This window comes from Triplophysa dalaica, chromosome 5 (genome assembly GCF_015846415.1).
Source record: "Triplophysa dalaica isolate WHDGS20190420 chromosome 5, ASM1584641v1, whole genome shotgun sequence".
NCBI lineage: Eukaryota > Metazoa > Chordata > Actinopteri > Cypriniformes > Nemacheilidae > Triplophysa > Triplophysa dalaica.
This window is the reverse complement of record NC_079546.1, coordinates 12,003,012-12,023,883: the sequence shown is the minus strand read 5'-3', so window position 1 is coordinate 12,023,883 and position 20,872 is coordinate 12,003,012. Positions and strand designations below refer to the sequence as shown.

At 36.9% G+C, this 20,872-nt stretch overlaps 1 protein-coding gene across 1 annotated transcript; it reads right to left on the bottom strand.

Moving 5' to 3' along the window:
• Positions 1 to 19,560: 19,560 nt before the first annotated feature.
• LOC130421251 (octapeptide-repeat protein T2-like) lies at positions 19,561 to 20,223 on the bottom strand. The gene has a single exon (XM_056749042.1). It carries the CDS (start codon positions 20,221 to 20,223, stop codon positions 19,561 to 19,563), a length of 663 nt encoding a protein of 220 aa, XP_056605020.1.
• Positions 20,224 to 20,872: the final 649 nt, after the last annotated feature.

Here is a 20,872-nt window from a genome sequence, read left to right as displayed (position 1 = left end):
TACTGTCAAGCGCACACACAAACGTGAGAATCGGATCGATAACTTTAGGCCTTAATCTACCATTGACATATGTCTACTGTTGCATGTGTAGATCAAGTCACCTCCTGAGGCCAGATTGACCATTGAAGAGGAACAGAACGGCTGTTAAATGGTTTGTAAATCTGTTGTCTGTAGGGCAGGTGTATGTCCTCTGCAGGGCACGTACCTCTCTCGTCAATTACAGGGGCAGTCAGCACCAGACAGGGCGATAGATGCTGCCCATCACTCAGTGTCTGCAAGACTGGCTTTTATGGAGAGAGATGTTCAGGAACAGACCAGAAGAGAATGGACATAAAAAGGATGCAGAACACTGAGCATGGAAGGACTATAGTTGCGAGCCCACAGAGAACTCAAGAGCAAGCCAAAACCATAACTTGGAGAAAATTCAGATGCCTCTTATGTGTTATTTGTTTATTTGTGGTTAAAAGACCACAACAATCAGTTATTAAGCTACTATAAAAAATGTAAAAGCTGTCTACTTACCTTACCTCGATTTGTAATGATAAACTTGATCACTGAAAAATGAACAAATTATTTGAGCTGTCACGTCTGATTTCTCTGTTCAGAGGATCATTTTATAGAATTTGGTTTCTGGGTTTTACGGCCCAGAATAAGGAGGCAGAGAGGAAGTATGAAATTAGAACATGGCCAAGATTGAACTGTTTAAATTTTAGGGGTATCTAGCGTTGAGGTTGCGAATCGCAACTATCAGCTCAGTCCACTGCTCACTCCTCCTTTTTGAAGCAGTACGGTGACCAACACAGAACACTAAGAAAGACAACATAGTGTGGAAACATGGTAACTTCAATGTAAGGGGACCTTCGTGTATTTAAATAGAAATAGCTCATTCTTATCAAATAAAAAACATATCACCTCATTAGGTAAGGTCTTCATAAAGCTCTCAAAACATTGGGTATACTGTTTTGTAGTTCTGTCAATGTTACACACAGCACCTTTAAAGGGGTGATTTCATGAAAAACTGAACTTCCATGTTTAAATGCTAAAATCGGGTCTCTTGTGCAATTGACAAATCAGAAAACGTGAAAAAAGACAAATCATGACACCAATTTATTGTTTTGTCGCTGGAAGCACAGGCTCACAGTACGTTTTCTGCTGAAAAGGGGGCGGAGACTAGCAGCTCCCTTGCACTTAAAGAGACGCACACCAAAACGCGCGTTTCTCCTCACATGCAAAAGTGGGCATCTCGATCATGGTATATTATAAGATCTGTGATGTTTTTTGAGCTGAAACTTCACAGACACATTATGTGGACCCCTGAGATTTAGATTCTGTTTGTGTAAAATTAGAAAAAAATCGCCCCTTTAAAAAAATATGGTCCTTGAAGAGGTTCGCTTTTATAAACTCTTTGAACAACTGAAGACAAAACACCCTAGTAAAGATGTTAAAAATTTTCCCTTTATTTATCAAGGGGCGAAGTCACACAGGCTAATGTCTGTTTAAATTTTTGGGGGAATTTTGCTTTTTTTACATACTTTTGAAATTACAGAAAAAGACTGGATAATATCTAGAAAGACGAAATGAAATACATTTATGGTTTAATTCTGGTGCCCTAAAAATAAAATAAAAGGAACAGTCAAAAATTTTCAAAGTACAGAAAAAGACAGCAAAAAAACGGGAAACGTGTAATTTTACAGTAAAATCTTTTATACTGTGTTCTTGATATTTTATTTTACATTAAGTTTTTACAGTGTGGTTAGACTATTTCTTTTTTTAATTAAATTTACCATGTTTTCATCCATTTTCCACAATATTTGCGCAGAAAATGCAAATGAAGGTCACAGAGATTACTTTTTGCCTCATAAGGAATGAGGGAGACTTTGATGCTCCAAAAAAGTACCTACACGCACCAATTTGCCTGCTTTCTGCAAGACAGCGTAAACGTGCAAAGTAGCAATTAGACGGTGCTGGACAGACGATAAACACAATCTTTGCATTCAACCTCTAATACGTCTCTCTTTCTCTGTCTTTTACCCTATGCCTCACTAATTAAAGTCCATTAAGAGTGACATTAGCGACCAGGTGCTTCCTCCTGCACCGGTGAGGTAAAAATAACCCAATTAAGCCGCAAGTCAGTCACACATGATCAAAAACAAGACGTCTGATGTCTCTCTCAGGTGTGAAATGCGACTTTCTTCGTTTATTATGCAAGAAACTTTCTCTGCTGATTCTGTACTGAAATTTCACTACAGAAATACTATCTGGAAAGCAAATCTGGCAGGGAGAAAAACACTGTAGATGTACGATATTAATAATAGGCTCACACTATGCAGTTATTTTTTATGCCTGCGAGCGTTATTGTCCTAATATACGGAGTAGAATATTCAAAGGGATAGTTCAGCCAGAAATGAAAGCATCATTTAGTCACCCTCTTGTCATTTCAAACGTGTATGACTTTCTTCCTTCTGCAGAACACAACAGAAGATATTTTGAAGAATGTTAGTAACCGAACAACGGCAGTATATTTATCAAACCTGTTTTTTTATGTAATCAAATTAATTTGTAATGGTTTTAATGCAGAAGTTAAGATGAACTGCATAGCAGGAATGACCATGTACACTACAGCCATAGCAGAATTCCTCTGTTGTTAACGGTTGGCCAATGTTCCCAGAAACCATTCTGAAATTCCCAGTTTCTATGTTATTTCAACACACAGTCCTACCTGAACCCAATTGCAAGGGAATTCCGTCAGCTCGGTGAAGAAAAGCAGAAGCCCTCAATCTTGTAATCTGCTCTTCTCACAACGTCTTTAAAGCTTTCAGTCCTTTTACAATTGCTAGTCTTGAAACATCAAAGTCGACTTTAAAGTGAGGCCTTGTTACTGAGTCATTGTTATTAAGGCTAACAGGAAAAAAACTTCAAATGGCAGATGCTCAGCACAAATAGGGAAGATAGCATTGAAGTGATCACTTGTTAAACTCAGGTATCCATTAGTCAGGCGTTAATCTGTACTTCGATCACTTTTTAAAGAAAACCTTGATGTGATGGGTTTGTGTGAATCTGCTTTGACATGCCCCATTAACAATTTAGGACCAATGTTGGGAAGTACTGTAACTAGGGATGTCACAATATACTGGTTTTGATAAAAACTGCGAAAGTTAAAATTATGTTTATTGATATATTGTTAATACTACACATTTAATATTAAAATAGTCAGCACACATTTAAAGTTTTGCCTCGGGCCCACAATGAATATAGACTCTCTCTCTCTTGCTCACTAAATTTTGTATTTTGAGTGATTCATTGACTGAAAATGATAAATGGAAAATAAATATGAATTTGATGGCATTATTAAAAAAAATGACTTTTTAATAAAACCTCACATCTTTATACACATATTGATTTGGTTTATAAACATTAACACATATAAATTTAAGCAGTAAAGTGACTGCTGTGGTATAGTTTTAAGTGGTCGAGCTTACTCAATTACTATTACTTTTTTGATGTCTGTAAACAGAAGTAATTAACAACATGGTAATGTCCATTTGGCTGTATTATGTTTAAAAAATACTGTATCTGAAAGCTCATAGAGTAGCAAAGAGAAGCATACCAGAAGCTAATATGTTTATTAGCATGTGACATCATCTAGGGACATTTAACAAGATACGCTGCTTGCCAACCTGTTGTCATACGCAGTTGCTGAAGTGACATTGAAAAGCAGGGGCGGACTAGCCGTCTGGCGTTCCGAGAGTTTTCCCGGTGGGCCGCTAACGTGCTTGGGCCACTAAGATTGACGTATTATTAATGCGAATGCACGCAACATGAATGCAAAAGACACATTTGCATGCCACCCCCCCGTCAACAAATATGGTGGGGGGCCGATGTGGGCCAAAAAGCCAGGGCTGATTATTCTTCCCATTCCAGCCCTGGTTTTAAGTGCAAGATAATGGTACATTTAATATTAAGTTTAACGTTTGGTCGGACATGCTATTTAATTGTGATTTTTTTGTTATAGAAATATTTGTCTTCAAGTATAGGACTGAAGGTGTTTCAAAAATGGCCGCCTAGTGGCACAATGTCTCCAAACAGACTTTGGGTAAAACTTTATTTAAAAGATACCGGCTAGCATCACGCACTTGGCTACACTGCAAGCTACTAAGATGAAGTAGCCAACAACCCTTTGAAAAGAGTTGCTTGACTGTAGTTGAATTTATTTATAATACAAGTAGCTTTCCTAACACAACTAAGGACATAATCTTTAATGCGTGTGCGTGTGTGTGTGCGTGTGTGATAGGGTAGCGGTTGGTGGGGAGGGCATTTAACGACACTGCTAAATGTCACCAGGTGCATTAGCATTTAGCCGGACTAGCTGCCTGTCAATCCCATTTTATCTTTCTCCACCCTCTCTTTGCAGCCCCCCCTCACACGCACCATTTTCTTTTGACCTCTTGATAAGCCATAGAGAATGAGTGCTTTATCAGAGGCCAGCCACTTCAAGTGATGAGTAATTACTCATCTTTAGCCAAACACACGCCGCAGGCTCTAATTACAGGCCACACCAGCCGCATGTCACTCAGTGCGCCCATGATATTAAGAGTCGGTCTGCCATTTAGAGCTCATAGGTCTAATCCATCGCTTTAAGCGGTATCTATATTCATACGCCGAGGGGTTTTTGTCTTTAGCAATGCCTTCATTAGCACAGGGGGAGCAGTATTCATGCTTAAAGTGTATGAAGAGTGATTCATAGCATAAAAGTCGCATCTAAAAAATGGGCCTCATTAGGCTGTGTAAAATAATTCCTAAATTTACAGACTACTTTCTCAGTGCAGTGATGTAAAATCTGCTATGAGTTGACATTACTTGACAAATTGCCTCGAATAAACTACGTCTTTTCCACCTTATAGTCGACTATTTGTATTTCGACTATAAAACACTTAATCAAACAAATAAAAAACAGGATTGGCTTTGCTTTTTTAAGTCCTGCCTCTCTAACCCAGGTCGCATTATGAATGGCTTCGAGCCCTTGACTTCTCTCGCCAAAGTGTGATGTAAGCGGCATTCGTTTGAACGAAGCGCCAAAGCCCTGGCAACACGATGCAATGTGTTATATTTTTTTCTATTGAAGCAGACCTGGACGAAATCTGCTTGTAACGTTTTTATTTGCCCCGCCTAGCATCACAAAAAATCAAAAATCAAAACATAAAAATAAAATGGACCTGTTGTTTATTTTTTGTTTTTGACTTGTGTAACATTAACAAGGTTAAATATAAAAAACGTTAAAATATTATATTGTTTAGATAAGTCAAGGAAACTGCACTAAACTGTTGTGATAATGCGGCACCTCAGATCAATTTTATTTATGTCCCCACCAGTGTCCAAACCCCAAATTTCGCCCTTGTGTGTATGGTTTGTTTGTCAACTTTCCCTACACAAACTTTTGTTTTGGGCCTGTATAGGGAAATGCACAGAGCACCCTAATATCAATAAACGTACAGTAGATAGCAACACCCTAAAACACCTTATTTGGAAATCATCTGAAGCAACAATCTACTGTACAGTGAGTTCATAACTCGGCAGTGACTTTTGCACAAGCAACTACGAATCACTACTTCAGTCTGTCTTATTACTTTTGTTAGGATGATTTTAAATGTTGCTATTTCTGGAGAAAGCAATCCAATTGTGTTTTTTTAATTGTGTACCTTTTGATTAATAATCCTCCGGTATGTTTTGTTCATGAAGGACATTTCTTTCTAGAGGGATTTTATCCTCAGTGGGTTTCATCTGCAACACAACACTAGCTTGTGTTTACTTTGGATCAGACAGCGATCTGTGTGTCAACAGTGATTTATGGGAAGTGTGTACACTACCATCTTTCAGTGGATTGTTCTGATGGTATTAGGTAATGTGTTGAGTGGCACGATAGAGAGAGGTTAATTATGTTTTAATGTGTGTGTGTGGTGTGGCAGACGTAAAATGATCGCATTTCTTTAAGCTCTTTAAGAGGTCTGTCTACCTTGGGGGGGCTTGTAAGATGATCTGGAGAAGTTAGCATAACTTATCGTGCCAGGCTTGCATTCACTGCTGTGTAATTATTAACACCTATTAATACAGCACACCTCTCTTTGTCTTGACTAATTGATTTAATATATCCACATTAACCTAATCACTTTGAGGAAGTGATGTAATAGAACACAGGCCGTATCACCCATGAGGTTTAGAAGATTTCATTTGGCCGTCGTCAGCAGTTTCTACTTAACATGTCATCTTGACTGTGAACTCACGGTGTTAAAATGTAGGCTATTAAAGTTGGGAGGACGAGAAAATCTTTTTTATTTGGGATATACTGTAAATATGATGCTGGGTGTATGAAGAGTCCAATTTTGTAGTCCTTCTATTCTAGTGCCAGTCCCAGCACCATTGTGCTTTATAGCCCGAGTGAAAGTGTGACGGAGAGTTCTTTGTCTTTTGAAGTATACAGCAATTAAACGTTCATCTGTCTTGCTGCTCGATGGTCTACAAGGGAAAATCTCCGCATTGTGTGAGATAATGGACCAACTACATGAATAAATAAACAAATGAATAAATAAATGAAGTGGATACCCACTCATAGTTCTCAGAGGAGCATGAAACCTGATTAGCGAAATTTCCACCTACCTAGATATTTGTTTTGTGTGTGCCAGGTATGCATCTAAATTGATAATCAAAAGGTTCAATGAAAGCCGGCTGTTATATTCATAGGCAACTGCTCTGTTTTTGTTGTATTTAGATGTAGTAAATGTAGAGAAGGATACTTGCATAATAAAGAAATAAATCAATTTCAAACAAAAATAATTTGTTCGTAATATATGTCGTGCTAAACCATTATGACATTTTCTTTCGTACAACTGACTTAAATTAGATTCAGTACCTATGGACTAAAATAAAATAATAATTAAACAAAAAGATTCTTTACTTTCAACCGACATTTATTTATTGTTTACTGTTTTCTTGTTCTCCACCTGAGCCCTAGTTAGGTTTGGATGTGCACATCTATTTCTTTTTTTTTTCGAACTTATAAACTGTTTATACATTTTTGATGTATGATGGTTTTCATATGGTTTGACATTTTTAACTAAAATATTTTGTTTACTAAAATAGATTCAAATGCATGACTGTCAAAATGTATGCAATATTACAAGATATTGCACATAGTTATTGGACATTTCCTTTCAAATTAACACTGAATATGGACAACTTTTTCTCTTTATTATTGCATTTGCATCCATTAATCGTTGAGCTCTAGTTTTATGTGCATGGAAAAGCATTTTTTTTTGCATTCCTCAAATAAATCAGTCGCACATGTTTTTAAAATTTATGATGACTGAATCTCCATTCTTTGGCAGAGAACCCTTCAACTTTTAATTACGCTTGTATATTTACACATATTTCATTTTTATATAATATTTATAGCCTTAGATATTGCATTTTTAATATAGACTTTTCTTGATCCTGTATTAATTGTATTTTTATTTGTCTCACTTCTATTGCAATGTTTTGCAGGCAGAGTGAATAAGATTTAACCTGCATAAATATTCATGAGCGAGGATCCGCTCACACATTTTTCATTTTAATAAATACCCACACAGTGTGTGTTTATGAAGTGTAACCAGGACAAGGTTTTATGAAAACCTCCAGAATGATCATATTAATGCTGACACAGAAATCCCAGAAAATGCAAAAGCTAAAGAAATGAATTTTGAATGTCGATATGAGATATGAACTTTACCTGTTTTTTATTTGTTCCATGTAAAGTCATTATTTTTTTGTGTGTTTTTAAGGTGTATTAACATACTGTAGCATAGTCATTGTCTAATACAATGAAAAGGCTGGACGTTGTGGCTGTGGTATAGTGGTTTAATCCCAAACAGCACATTAATACTACACAGTAAAAAATCTGTTAAAAACAACGAACAATTTCTGTCAATTGGATTAATCCGTTTTTCTTGTAAATTTGCGGTACTTTCAGTAATTTTACAGTTTTTGACCGTAGTTAAAAAAGAAACTGTCAAAAATGTAATCTCGTAAAAAATTTAATTATCTGCACCTGACATAAACTTTAAAATAGTGTTTTTCCCTTTAAAATTACATGGTTTCTGGGTTTTTCTTGTAAATATATTTTAAAAATACATAAAATGTGTAAAAAAAGCAAAAATAATTCAGTTTTGTTGACAATTAATGTGGAAAATCTGTAAAAAAAAACACTTTTTTTTACAATATATACGCTTTTAGATTGCTTGCCAACAATAAACATCAAATCTTTAAACATGAAAATGTTTCTTAGAAAAATAAGAACAGGACGTGCTTCAAGGGTGTTGGAATGTGTGACTGGTGTCTTTTTTTCACAAATTCACATGTTTTACCTCATTTCCTGTTACTTTTTCATTTAAAAAAGCATCTCTTTGTTACTGCATTCATCACTTCTCTCTCTCTTTTTCATTGCTGCTATTTTATCCATGTGACACTTTGATTTCCGTGCCTTTATTGACCCTCCGCCCATCAGTGGTCCACCTACACACAAAGCAAACACACACACAAACACACTAAAGCTCCGCTTTAAGAGCTTCCCAAAGGTCTCACAAATTTCATATCACATCACAATGGTGGTGTACAACAGCAGCGAGTCCCCTGTGCATTAAGTGCAAAGAGAGTGCAACCTCAATATCCTCCTGAAATAACAACACGCTTTAATACGGTCAAGAACTTAACCAGGTTGAATTGATATACGAGGGCTTTTACTTTGATTCTTGGTTTCTGTGTCAGTGTTAACAGTGTTAATATTAACAGTGTTAATATGCGCATGTAAGATGGCAACACTGTCAAACTGTAACCTTACCAGTTTTGAGGGTAAGGGCTTGTAATAGTCTCTGTTAGGGTTGGGTCATATGTCATCCGTGTTGCATTCGCGATTTAGTATTTTAGAACATCATGACTTTTGCGATAATTGCAATTGGAAAGATTGCTGGGACCTTTCAATTGGCCATTAAGGTTCGATTTTAACTAGCTAGCAAAAACGCTGTAGGGTTGGCAAGTTCAATTACTTTTAATGAATCAGTTTAAACTGTCCATTGATCACAGAAGTAAAACAATCTCTTTGAGGAAAAAAGCCATTTCGTACCAAATTCATGTATAAACATAGTAAGTATTGTAGCTATATTGCTCAGCCTTAAGTCTTTTTTTAGAATCTCTCCTCTTTCTCTCACCCGAGTGGCACCTGCTTGCCAAGGGCTCTGGATGGCAGCCATGTTGGATTAGGGTGCCATTTTTAATTATCAGCTTCGCTCGATTTTTCACACTCCATCCTTATCACCTCCCTCTCTCTTTCCCTTTTGTTTTACTTTAAATAAGTCTCTGTCCAATCCATTTGAATCAGTGTCTTTCAACTTGTTCCTTTTTATAACCATACGGTACAGCACTGTTCACAATCACATTCACGTTAATAGGGCATTTTTCAAATATGTTAATGTATGTTAAACATTTTAACCGTCCAGCATACAAATGAGGTTTAATAGTCAATAAATGTCAACAAATTGATGGGTTTTAATTTCAAAAGGTTTTTTATCAAACTATGCATATTTGGACAAGGCAAAGCTGGTAACAAGGGAAGGACCACTTATAAAACATCCTGTGACCCAAACGGTGGCCCAGAAAGCTTGTTACTGTTTGTACATTTCAGACTCAAGCTGTGAAATGGTTATGTGTGTTGTACGTCAGAACGGACAATCATTTGAGCTTTGGTCAGCTGTTTGTTTGCTCACAAACCCAACCTAACATATTTGAAGGGAAAGCAGAACTGAGAGGAGTTGTTCTTTTGAAATCGATTCCTTCTGTCTCCTTAAAAGCCTCTTCAAACCAAGTCATTCCCTTGGTAAAGTCGCTCGCTCTAGAGTTCCTTGTTTGCTGTGTATCATAGGGGATCATGCTCAAAATAGAAAGTTGACATAGTCAGACACTTAGGCCGTAGAACACTTAAAACACACAAAATCACAAATAGGCTTTCTTTGTTTTTCTTAGTCTGCACACAAAACATGTGTAAGTAGATCAAACATGGTCAATTGGAAAAACATAGCAAAGCATTGTGGGACATGTAGAGAGAGAAACATAGTCTTAAGTCCAGTTTGTATTCTATCCGTGGCATATAGCCCAATATGTATTTCAACAAATGCTTAATTTACTGATTGTATCACAATATAACAATACAAAACAATATAAAAAATAAAATTTGAATTTAAATGACTGATTTATTTGAAAACATTAACCAATCTTTCATAGATTTGTTATTTAAGAATTGACAACATTTCATGTTTAATTCAACTTAACCGCATGTACATTACTGCAGATTTAATAGGTCTGTCACTGAAGAATAAACTATTTAACACATGCAACATAAGGAATGCAGTTAAAAAAAACAACGTATGCATTATCATTTATCAGGTTTAAGGCTGCCAAACGATTAATCGCATCCAGAATAAAAGTTTGTTTTCACAGTACATAGCTGTGCACTGTATATTTTAATTTTGTATTTACAAAAACATACACATGCATGCATATTTTAAAGAAAAAAATATAAAACATAAAAATAATAAACATTTATAAATAATTTAAATATAAATAATACATGCAAATGTTTCCTAAATATGTATAGCCTACATGTATGTGTAGCTGTGTAGCTATGTGTTTATAAATTCAAAGTTAATATGCAGTAGACAGACATATATTATGTAAACGAAACCTTTTATCCTGGATGTGATTAATCACGATGAGTCATTTGACAGCCCTACTCGGATTATCTTTTCTAAAAGTGACCCCTGACATATGTCTGTGGGTTTGACAAATATTTAACCAATCAGAAATATAAATCAGTTTAAAAAAAGCTTGCGACAAAACCCTGTAACTCCATTAGATCCTCAGTACGGTCAGTAAAACTGCATAACTCCACCCTGCCTCTATTGCAAGGGTAAATAAAGAAACCATTCTTTCTTTGAATATGTGTATATAAGGGTTATGTATTGAATGGTGCATGTTTCGTAAAGCCATAAACTTTTAAATGGCATGTGCATAGCACTTCATCTTTTATAACATAATACTACATAGAATATATAGAAAAACATGATCCCTCATGTATACTACAATCAATTATATAACTTGCAAATGCAATGTGAGGCCCTGGGACATTCTAAAATGCATGTAGCATTGCGTTCATATACTTGGCGTACATATGCTTTATAAATGATTTATGTACTGCATTACTTCATTTAATATTAAGACATTTTTAAATTAATAATCTTAATGCAGTATGCTTAAATAATGTAACACGTCTTCTATTGGAAAGCAAAGTAAACATTAACACAAGTAAAACTTTACTTGTTTCCCTGTGCATGTAGAAGAATGCTGTTTAAGGCGTCTAATGAATTTGGGCTTTTAATAGCACTCTAGTATCATATTGTAGAACAATTTTCAAACATATCGCTCTACAGTATAGCTTACATTTTTATGTATCGCAATATGCAATTTGTTACACAATTTAAAATATATATATTTAATATCATGTTGTGCATGCAATGACTATATAACTATGGTAATCATTTACAGTAGTGACATGATATATACTATGTAAAGTACCTCTACAGTGATACATAGTTTGTAAAAGTCCTAAATGATTTTTTTTTACTTTTGAGTGAAGTATAATGATTATTTTTGATTAACTTGAAGTTTTTACCAAAACAAAAAAAATGGATTTACGCCTTGTTCAATAACTTAATTTAAACAAGTTAATTCAACACAATTGGTCAAGAAGGATTTCCAATTCCCAGCATGATGTGCGTCAGACAGCATTAGGAGAGTGAATTTAGAGTTTGACAGTTTTGTGGTTACCATTGTGTAGAAGAGTGGTGCATGTGCTTTGTCTCTGCGAAGCTACATTTGACCTGTAACATGTGTTATATTACCAGTGAGCAGGAACTGTGATAATGCCAGTTCTGAGATCAGTCTCTTCTTGCTCATTTTGGGATGCATAAGTCAAAGTGTTTGATCTATGCATATTAAGACTAAGAAATATGTAAAATAAAAAAACTGAAAGAATTTAGTTTAGTTAACTTAAAGATGCAATTTTCGTGTAGGTATTTAAGTTCTGTCTACTTAATTTCATAAAAGGATAAATTCAATATTTAAGTTGCATTGGTAAGATTTTGTAAGAATTTTAACTTAACAGTAATCAAAGTTTTTAAGTTCTGCTTACTTAAGCCAAGGACCTCTTAAACTCGAGTTGCCTCAAAATGTTTGAGTATTTCCAACCCATCCGGGTTTACAGTGAATAGAAAACGACTGATACATTTTATCACTTGTCTTACTACATAATCAAAAGTATGTTCCTTTTATATCTATGATGAACTACAGTTGAAAGAAAAAGTATGTGAACCCTTTTGGCTTCACAGGACGACCACGTCTAGGGAGTGTAGCAACAGTGCTGAACTTTCTCCATTTGTAGACAATCTGTCTTACCGTGGACACATGGACATCAAGGCTTTTAGATATACTTTTGTAGCCCTTTCCAGCTTTATGTAAGTCAACAATTCTTGATCGTAGGTCTTCTGAGAGCTCTTTTGTGCGAGGCATGGTTCACATCAGACAACGCTTCTTCAGAACAGCAAACTCAAAACTGGTGTGTGTTTTTTATTGGACAGGCCAGCTTTAATCAACACATCCAATCTCATCACATTGATTGGACCCCAGGTTGGCTGACTCCTGGCTCCAATTAGCTCTTGGAGAAGTCATTAGCCTAGCGTTTCACATACTTTTTCCACCCTGCACCTTGAATGTTTACATGTTGTGTTCATTAAAAACATGAAAACGTATAATGTTTGTGCGGTATTAGTTTAAGCAGACTGTGTTTCTCTATTGTTGTGACTTAGATGAAGATCAGAACACATTTTATGACCAATTTATGAAGAAATCCAAGTAAGCCCAAAGGGTTCACATACTTTTTCTTTCAACTGTATATACCTTCAGTGGACAGTTAAATTCTTTGAATTAAGATTTATGTTGCCTAAAGGCCTCCTGGGAAGTTACCATTTATGAATTTGAAATGCATACTTAACATGTCACGAGCATTCAGGTATTTTTTAAACCAGGAAAAAACTGGACAGGCTGAACGGTTTTATCTTTTTTTTACTCACTGACAGGTGTGTAATTGATGCTTTTATGTATGTATTTTATCATTCTTGTACTGCCACAGAGAATGATGGGAGGATTTGTCGCCCAAGCCTCATAAAGCTGCTGAATGAGCAGTATTTTCTTGCAAATGTTATCAATCTTCTTTATTAATGATGTAAATAATTCTTGTACGCTAAATTGTACAGTCAACATTTACAATTGGAACCTAATTATGATCAATACCCAAACAGCAGTCTTTAAATGAAACAACCCAACTCTGAAAGTCAGGGCTCAAAGAAAACCTAGAATAGGCTTTCTTGAAGAATTGAAGAATGTTGGTAACCGTACAATGACGGTGCCCATTCACTTCTATTGTATGGACACAAAACCAATGCAAAAGTCAATGGTTACCACTGTTGTTTGGTTACCAACATAAAAAAAGAATATGCAGGTTTGTAATTATGAATGATGAATTAAATGATGAATTTTTTGGGGGGGTAAACTACCCCTTTTAAATGCTATATTTGAAATGGTTTAAAAACTTGCCATTGTGTTCTAATCCAAAATCCTGCCATTGCACCTACAGATTTTGCTTGGGCCCAAAAAATCAAAAAATACCTGACAATTAAAATCATTAAAAAATATTATTATTTAATAATAATTATTATTATTAAATACCTAGTAAAAACTTATTTGTATTATCTATTAAATAACGGTCTATTTCAGAAATGCATTCATGTCATTAACCCCCAGCCTGATACCAGGCCTGGGTTTTATGTTTTTTTAGATCACATTAGAAGTTTAAGGGCACAATAATGTTACTGCATGCTGTAGATGTTTTTAAGAACACTTTTGCACAGAAGCATACACATGCTCAAATCTTACGAGTAATTGTCGCCGCCTGATTGCATACATTATCCCAGTGCCTTTGCGGGGAGTGTGTAAATGAGGGTTTTGATGGGTTATTAAACCTACTAAGGATGGGGCACTATTAGCTATCATCAGCTCCCCGCTATGAGAGCCCTCTACCGTCAAACAATTACTGTTCCCCAAAAAAATCACCATTAAATTTACTAGACCTGGCTAAAAATCACTCATAACTTCTCATTTGGTGTTAAAAAAACACACTTTTTTAAGGGAAAAAAAGAGGTCAGGGAGTAAAGCGCCAATATGGCAGACTGTACTTTATTGTGTTCAGTGAGAGCTGTAATGGACGCTGATGTTGGTTTCCCTATTGGCTTTACCAGGATTGAAGGTTGTCAAGTGTGTGGCCCACATACTATTGTAAGACATGTAACCGCAGTTATTGCGCGGCCTGTTGGTCCTCTGGCTGCTTAATGGCTGACATAGCTGTCAGTCAACAGGTGCTGTGTGGGCGGGGTCAAACACAAGAGCCCGCAAATGGAAGCAGGCATTTGAAGTACAATCACTTTAGTTGCTGACTACTTTAATGCACTACTTTATTAGTTTAGAAACACACACACACACACACATACATAGACTTATATGCGAGCTGTCATTTGGGTTCAATTTAGAACCAAATGGCAAATAAACAGAGAAGTGTATGAACACACTGAAATGTAATTACATACGTTTATGAATGGGAAATAGTCTCAGAGTTTATTAAAGTCTATGGTGATGACATTTAAAAATGTTAGCCGAGACTATGAGAAAGCTTTAATATCAGATGTGTTTTGATGTTGATGTTGATGCAGATTAGTGCAGTGTTTGACATATGCATTTATATTTTATTGGTTTTATCATGTGGCAATGTGCAAATGCAACCATAATTTGTTCAAGTTGACACTTTAAATATAGATGTGGAAACTTTTAAAAGGGAAAAAAAGGGAAGACGACATAGGGGATTTATTGAGTTACAGTAATTTTACAGATTACAGATTTACAGATATACAAGTTACAGATTTTTAAAACACTTAATATGTGTCGATTAATCAGTTCTTGACATGAATATAGTTATGGGTGCTGAACATAAGTATGAATAGATAGGTAAAAAAAGCATATTTAAACTTAATGCAAAACACTTTTCTTATAGTAACATAAAATATTACAATGTGACCCATTCTGTGAAATCCAGGCTAAAGTCTCAAAATCTAATTTTGAGATGACAAGCATTAAAGATTGATTTCAACCATTTATTTTACTATCATTTCAGTCTTAACATGAGGTTATTTGGTCAATATCTTAGAATATCAAGGTTATTTTTGTTTTTTGTTTTCTTTACATTATGATAACTTTATAGAAAACCACAAAGAAACGATATTAGACTAGGTTACATTTTTGTCAATATACATGCACAGTGCAATTAAAAAATGTAGACTACATTACTTAACAGATTTTTTATTTTAATACATTTATTTGGAAGACATTTAAATGAACGTTTAAAATTATTTATACGTCCAGTAAGTCAAATCTAACAGGGAAGTTGCGAATTGCAGCCAACTGCTCACTCCACCCCTCCTGTTCGAAACATTACAATGGCTGACTGAACATGGCGAAAAGGCCCTTTTCACAATGACGTAACTTAACTTCCGCGTTTTCGCAAAGCAGTGTATCATAACATCCGTCTTGCAGCAAACAAGAAGAACAACTTCTGTTTTGCCATTGTGCTGGAATTTAACAACAGTGAAACAAAAATGACAGGACACGTATTCAAAGAATTAGTCAGTAATTCATAAACAATGTGGGGCATAGGGATGCAAGATTCGTTTATTTCGTCCCCACAGAAATACAAGCATGTTTAAAGTTTTTCCTCGTTGTTCAATACTCGATTGCTCTTCCGTGTACAACTTTCAAACATAGCAAAACGAAAAAGAAACAATGATATAGCTGATTATACGTTGAACATTAAACTACTAAATAGTTTATTTTGATGATGCAACCGCCAGCAAGACACTGTTTGTTTAGCTTATGTTTAAGTTGTTTAAAGCGGGGGTAACACACAGGGTTTCTGCCAATCTCATATTAATCTTCAGTACCTATAGAGTAGTAATGCCTTCCTCGTATCTTCGAAGAGTATTTAGTTTGATCACATTTATAAAAGATAGATACAGCTTTACTCTTGTTTTCAGACAACATACTGCACGTGAGGGGGGGAGGGGTAGGCTGAACCAAAGCACGTGCACACCCATTGTCAACAGAACACAGACATCAGTTTCACTCACTGCATGAGGTTCATGTCCAGCATATTTTAGCGCTAGGATAGCTCCATATATCAGTTTCAAACAATCTCCAAATCCAGCGCTATATCCACCGTTTATATAATATTCATCACCCAAATGCAGTGAACAAACAAACACCTGAACCTCTCTCTTTCTCCTGCTTACAAGTGAAAGTGACGTCTGCGCACTGCGTGCCACGTGCTTTTCCGGGAGAATTGTCCAATAAAGAACTAAGAAAAGTTGTCAAGAAACAGTTTTATATGTTCGAAACAAAACCTTCCGAAACCTGTACGATCGCACAGAAATACTACGTAATACACCCAACTCATTTTTTGACAAGCTGGCCATGTTAAGCATGAGAAGACACCACGTTTAACATTGTGAAGAAGTCAGAATGCATGACACATCGTTGCAGGGCCGCTTTAAAATTTCCGCCTTTCTCTGTGACATCACACATTCTAAAAGATGTAAAGCTGTACTTGTTGGGAAGCAACGAACAGTCTGTCATCGAAATTCTGGTCAGGTCATGGTCAAAATCACATAATTTGACACACTTACTGTTGTAACAGACAAAAATTGTGTAATCTAAAAATGTCATTCCTTACATTTACATTTAGTCATTTGGCAGACGCTTTTATCCAAAGAGACTTACAGTGCACTTATTACAGGGACAATCCCCCTGGAGCAACATGGAGTAAAGTGTCTTGCTCAAGGACACACTGGTGGTGGCTGCTGGGATCGAACCAGCAACCTTTGATTTACCAGTTCAGTGGTTTAACCCACTAGACCACCATCTCACGCATCTTCCTGTTTCTGATAGTTTGTTAGTTGTCCTCGTAAAACAGTAACGGAAGTGAAGCTGTAGTGGTTTGTAGACCTATCAGAATCCCCCATACCACAGCAGCACTCCCACGAGGGTCTGAGTCAGCATCGATCGTACGGGTCAAAGGGCACCAGTGCTGGACTTGTTAGCTAGAGGCTGCATGCAGCTAAAAGATGTTAAACACAATATCGATCCAAGAGCCGTCCCTGATGGAGAGACCAAAGCGTCACAAAACGCAAAATGGATGAACGAAAGAAGGGCACAAATGAGAGGAGTTGAAGAAGTGAGCTGAAGAAACGGAGATAAGAAATGAAAGAGAAGATCAGAAGAACAGGAGAACGAATGTGGCAACATTCGAGAAGAATATAGATTCAACAGAATGAATGAAAACAACATAAAAAATCTGAGTACAGTATTAAAATTTTAAAATGGTACCAGACCTGAGATTTTTTTTTTTCTTCTTTTTGCACAGATCTCAGGAAAACTAGATTCAGATTGGTCAGTCATGGAATTAAGTTGTACAGTATTTCTTAATCACGGATGTTTATCTTGTAGCAATATGCTAATCTTTCGTCTCTAAATTCATTGTGATTTACACATAACCCTAATAAACTATATAAATGCATATTGTTTTTTTATAACCAGTCACTGATTTTATTATTGTTAAGTCATTATTGTAAATTATATGTAAGGTCTTTTTCATTTAATATAGTTTTTACTTAAAATGTGAAGTTTAATTTTAAAACATACTAAAAAATTGGAATTTCTCAATGACAACATGCATTTGATTCCACGAGATTCCAGAAGTGCAAAACCTTATGATCTGTGTTTTCCCAACATGACCTCAATTTTCGAAAGCTCTTTCAATGTCCTTCAATAAAAACAGAAATCTGACTTTTACGTTCAATTGTGTTTGTTTACATTCATGCATTTGGCAGGCAGTATTATCCAAAGTCTCTTATATTGGATTTTAAGTGAATGTATTTGGAATCAAAAACATTTTCATTCATGTTGTAGGAACGTTTCTTTAGTTTTACAGAAAAAAAGATTTCGTCACATTTGGAAAGACACCAAAGTGATGAATGAATATGTTTATATGGGATTCACATGGAACTCCAATATACAAAAGTATAATACGCAAAGATACTATCATTGCACTTTAATCCTGTATCTGAATTAGTAGAGCATTGCAATGGCAGCGTAAAGGTCATGGCTTTGGTTCTCAGGGAACACACAGTGCATTCAAAGTATATATTTTGTCAGTGTGTAATTCATTTCATATAAGAGCGTCTACCAGATGCATAACTGTACATGAAATGTACTTTTTAGAGCCTCAGAAGCTCTCCTTTTTTATTGTGTTATGATGCAAATTTGTCTGAAAGCTCAAAAGTAATGTAAAGCTTGCTCTTACAAAGGCCGTTCAAGTGAATCCACACAGAAATGCACTAACAGGGATTTTTGGCATTACAGTGCTGCAGTGCCAGTTTTTTCTCACAGAGGGCGCTAATGTCTTTTCACATGGTTCCAAATGGCCATTTACAACCCATAAACTAGGTGTGTGTGTGTGTGTTCACGCGTGTGGGCTTATTTCACGCTTGGTATTTGCTTGAATAAAGTCTGTGTCACGTGACCTGCTAAAAAGAAGAATGAAGTCTATTGTTTGGAGATGTCGATAGTTTGGAGCATAATTGTATGGCTAGGAGCTGAACACAGAGAGTGTGGCGTTTAGATGATAGTGTAATATGTGTGTGCGGGACAGTTTAGTTTATAAAAATTTAATCTTAGGCATCCATCACGTTATTTTTTTTAACGCTGCTTTGTACCAAGTCGTTGCTCCCTTAATAAGAGTCTTTATTTCAGCTTTTGCTTTCAAAATAATTTACTTATGAAGTGCGGATGTAGGAGATTTACTCTCCATCGAGTATTAGGATGTGTGTGTGTGTGTGTGTGTGTCTGTGACTCTGTGCTCAGCAATTTGTGGAGTGCTTTGAGTCTAGAGACTGTCAAGACAGTTATGCAGCCTCTCCTCATTAAATGTGAATCTCTCCTCATCTCATCTCTCCTCTTCTTAAATGTCCCATTACCTCTTCTTTCTTCTCTTTTGCCCTCTCCTGTCCACTCCTTCCCAGCTCTCACCTTTCCACTCCTTAGATATCTTGTCTTCTCTCCTGACGTTACTTTTCCTATCTCCCTTCTACACCCCTCTCCTCAAAAAGCGTTTCTCCTTTCCAGTCCTCCCCTACGTTCTTCTCTCTTCTTCGAGAGTTTTGATTCCTTCTCCTCTGTCACACTTTCTTGTCCTGCTCTCCTCTCAAATTTCTTCCCTCCTTTTCAAAACGTCCATCTCCTCTTCTGCTCTCTCTTTTACTCTTCCTAAATCTGCTCTCCAACCCTCCTCTCCCATGTCACCTTTCCTTTTATATCCTCTCCGTTCCGTTCAGTTGCTTTCCTGTCCATTCCTCGCCTTTCCTCTCCTTTCATCGCCTTTCCTCTCCTTTCTTCGCCTTTCCTTTGCCTTGCCTTCCTTCCCTCTCCTTTCTTCGCCATTTCTTTGCCTTGCCTTGCGTTCCCTTGCCTTCCTTCCCTCTCCTTTCTTCGCCTTTCTTTTTCCCTGCCTCTCCTTTCCTTTCTTCGCCATTCCTTTGCCTTGCCTTGCCTTTCCCTTCTCCTTTGCCATCCTTCCTTCTCCTTTGCCATCCTTCCTTCTCCTTCCCTCTCATTTCCTTCCCTGTCCTCCCCTCTCCTCCCCTCTTCTTTCCTCGCCCTTCCCTTGCCTTGCCTTCCCTTGCCTTCCTTCCTCTCCTTTCCTTTCTTCGCCATTCCTTTGCCTTGCCTTTCCCTTCTCCTTTGCCATCCTTCCTTCTCCTTTGCCATCCTTCCTTCTCCTTCCCTCTCATTTCCTTCCCTGTCCTCCCCTCTCCTCCCCTCTTCTTTCCTCGCCGTCCCCTTGCCTTGCCTTCCCTTGCCTTCCTTCCTCTCCTTTCCTTTCTTCGCCATTTCTTTGACTTGCCTTGCCTTTCCCTTCTCCTTTGCCATCCTTCCTTTTCCTTCCCTCTCATTTCCTTCCCTCTCCTCCCCTATCCTTCCCTCTCCTTTCCTCTCCTCTCTTCTCCTTCCCTCTTCTTTCCTCTTCTTTCCTTTCCTTTCCTTGCTTTTCCTTTCCTTGCCTTTGCCATTGCCTTTCCCTCTCCTGTCTTCTCCTACCTAGCTTTTCTTTTCCGTCCCGCTCCACTCCTCTTCATCTCCGTCTCCGTCTCTCCTCCCCTCAAATCCAGAGCTTTCACCTTAAACAGTTCCCCTCGTCTCCTCTCCGCTGGTGCTATGTTTTCCATCTGTCTGCAGTGATCTTCTCACACTCCGTTTCACGTTCAGCTCTTTTAAACATCTCTCACACACACAGCAGTCCGGAAAAGCATGAATATCGCCACACACGAGACCCGAGATCTGTTTGATGTCCTGCATGCGCTTTACTTAAATGTGTATCTGTTTTGTGTTCATGTAAGAGGAATGGAGATCCTTAGGAAGAATGATATTATTCGCAGCATAATCGCTCACTCAGCGGTTGCCTCTGGTTGCACATGGTGTCTTATAAGAGAGCAATGTCCCACTGTGGAGTGTTTGGTTTAGTAACTACAATGTTATGATCCATCACGGTTTAAAAGGTGTGTGTGTTACATTAAATACT

What these genes read in the sequence shown, in the direction of transcription:
- LOC130421251 (XM_056749042.1), bottom strand. Translation starts at nt 20,223, where the DNA reads ATGGCAAAGGAGAAGGGAAAGGCAAGGCAAGTCAAAGAAATGGCGAAG.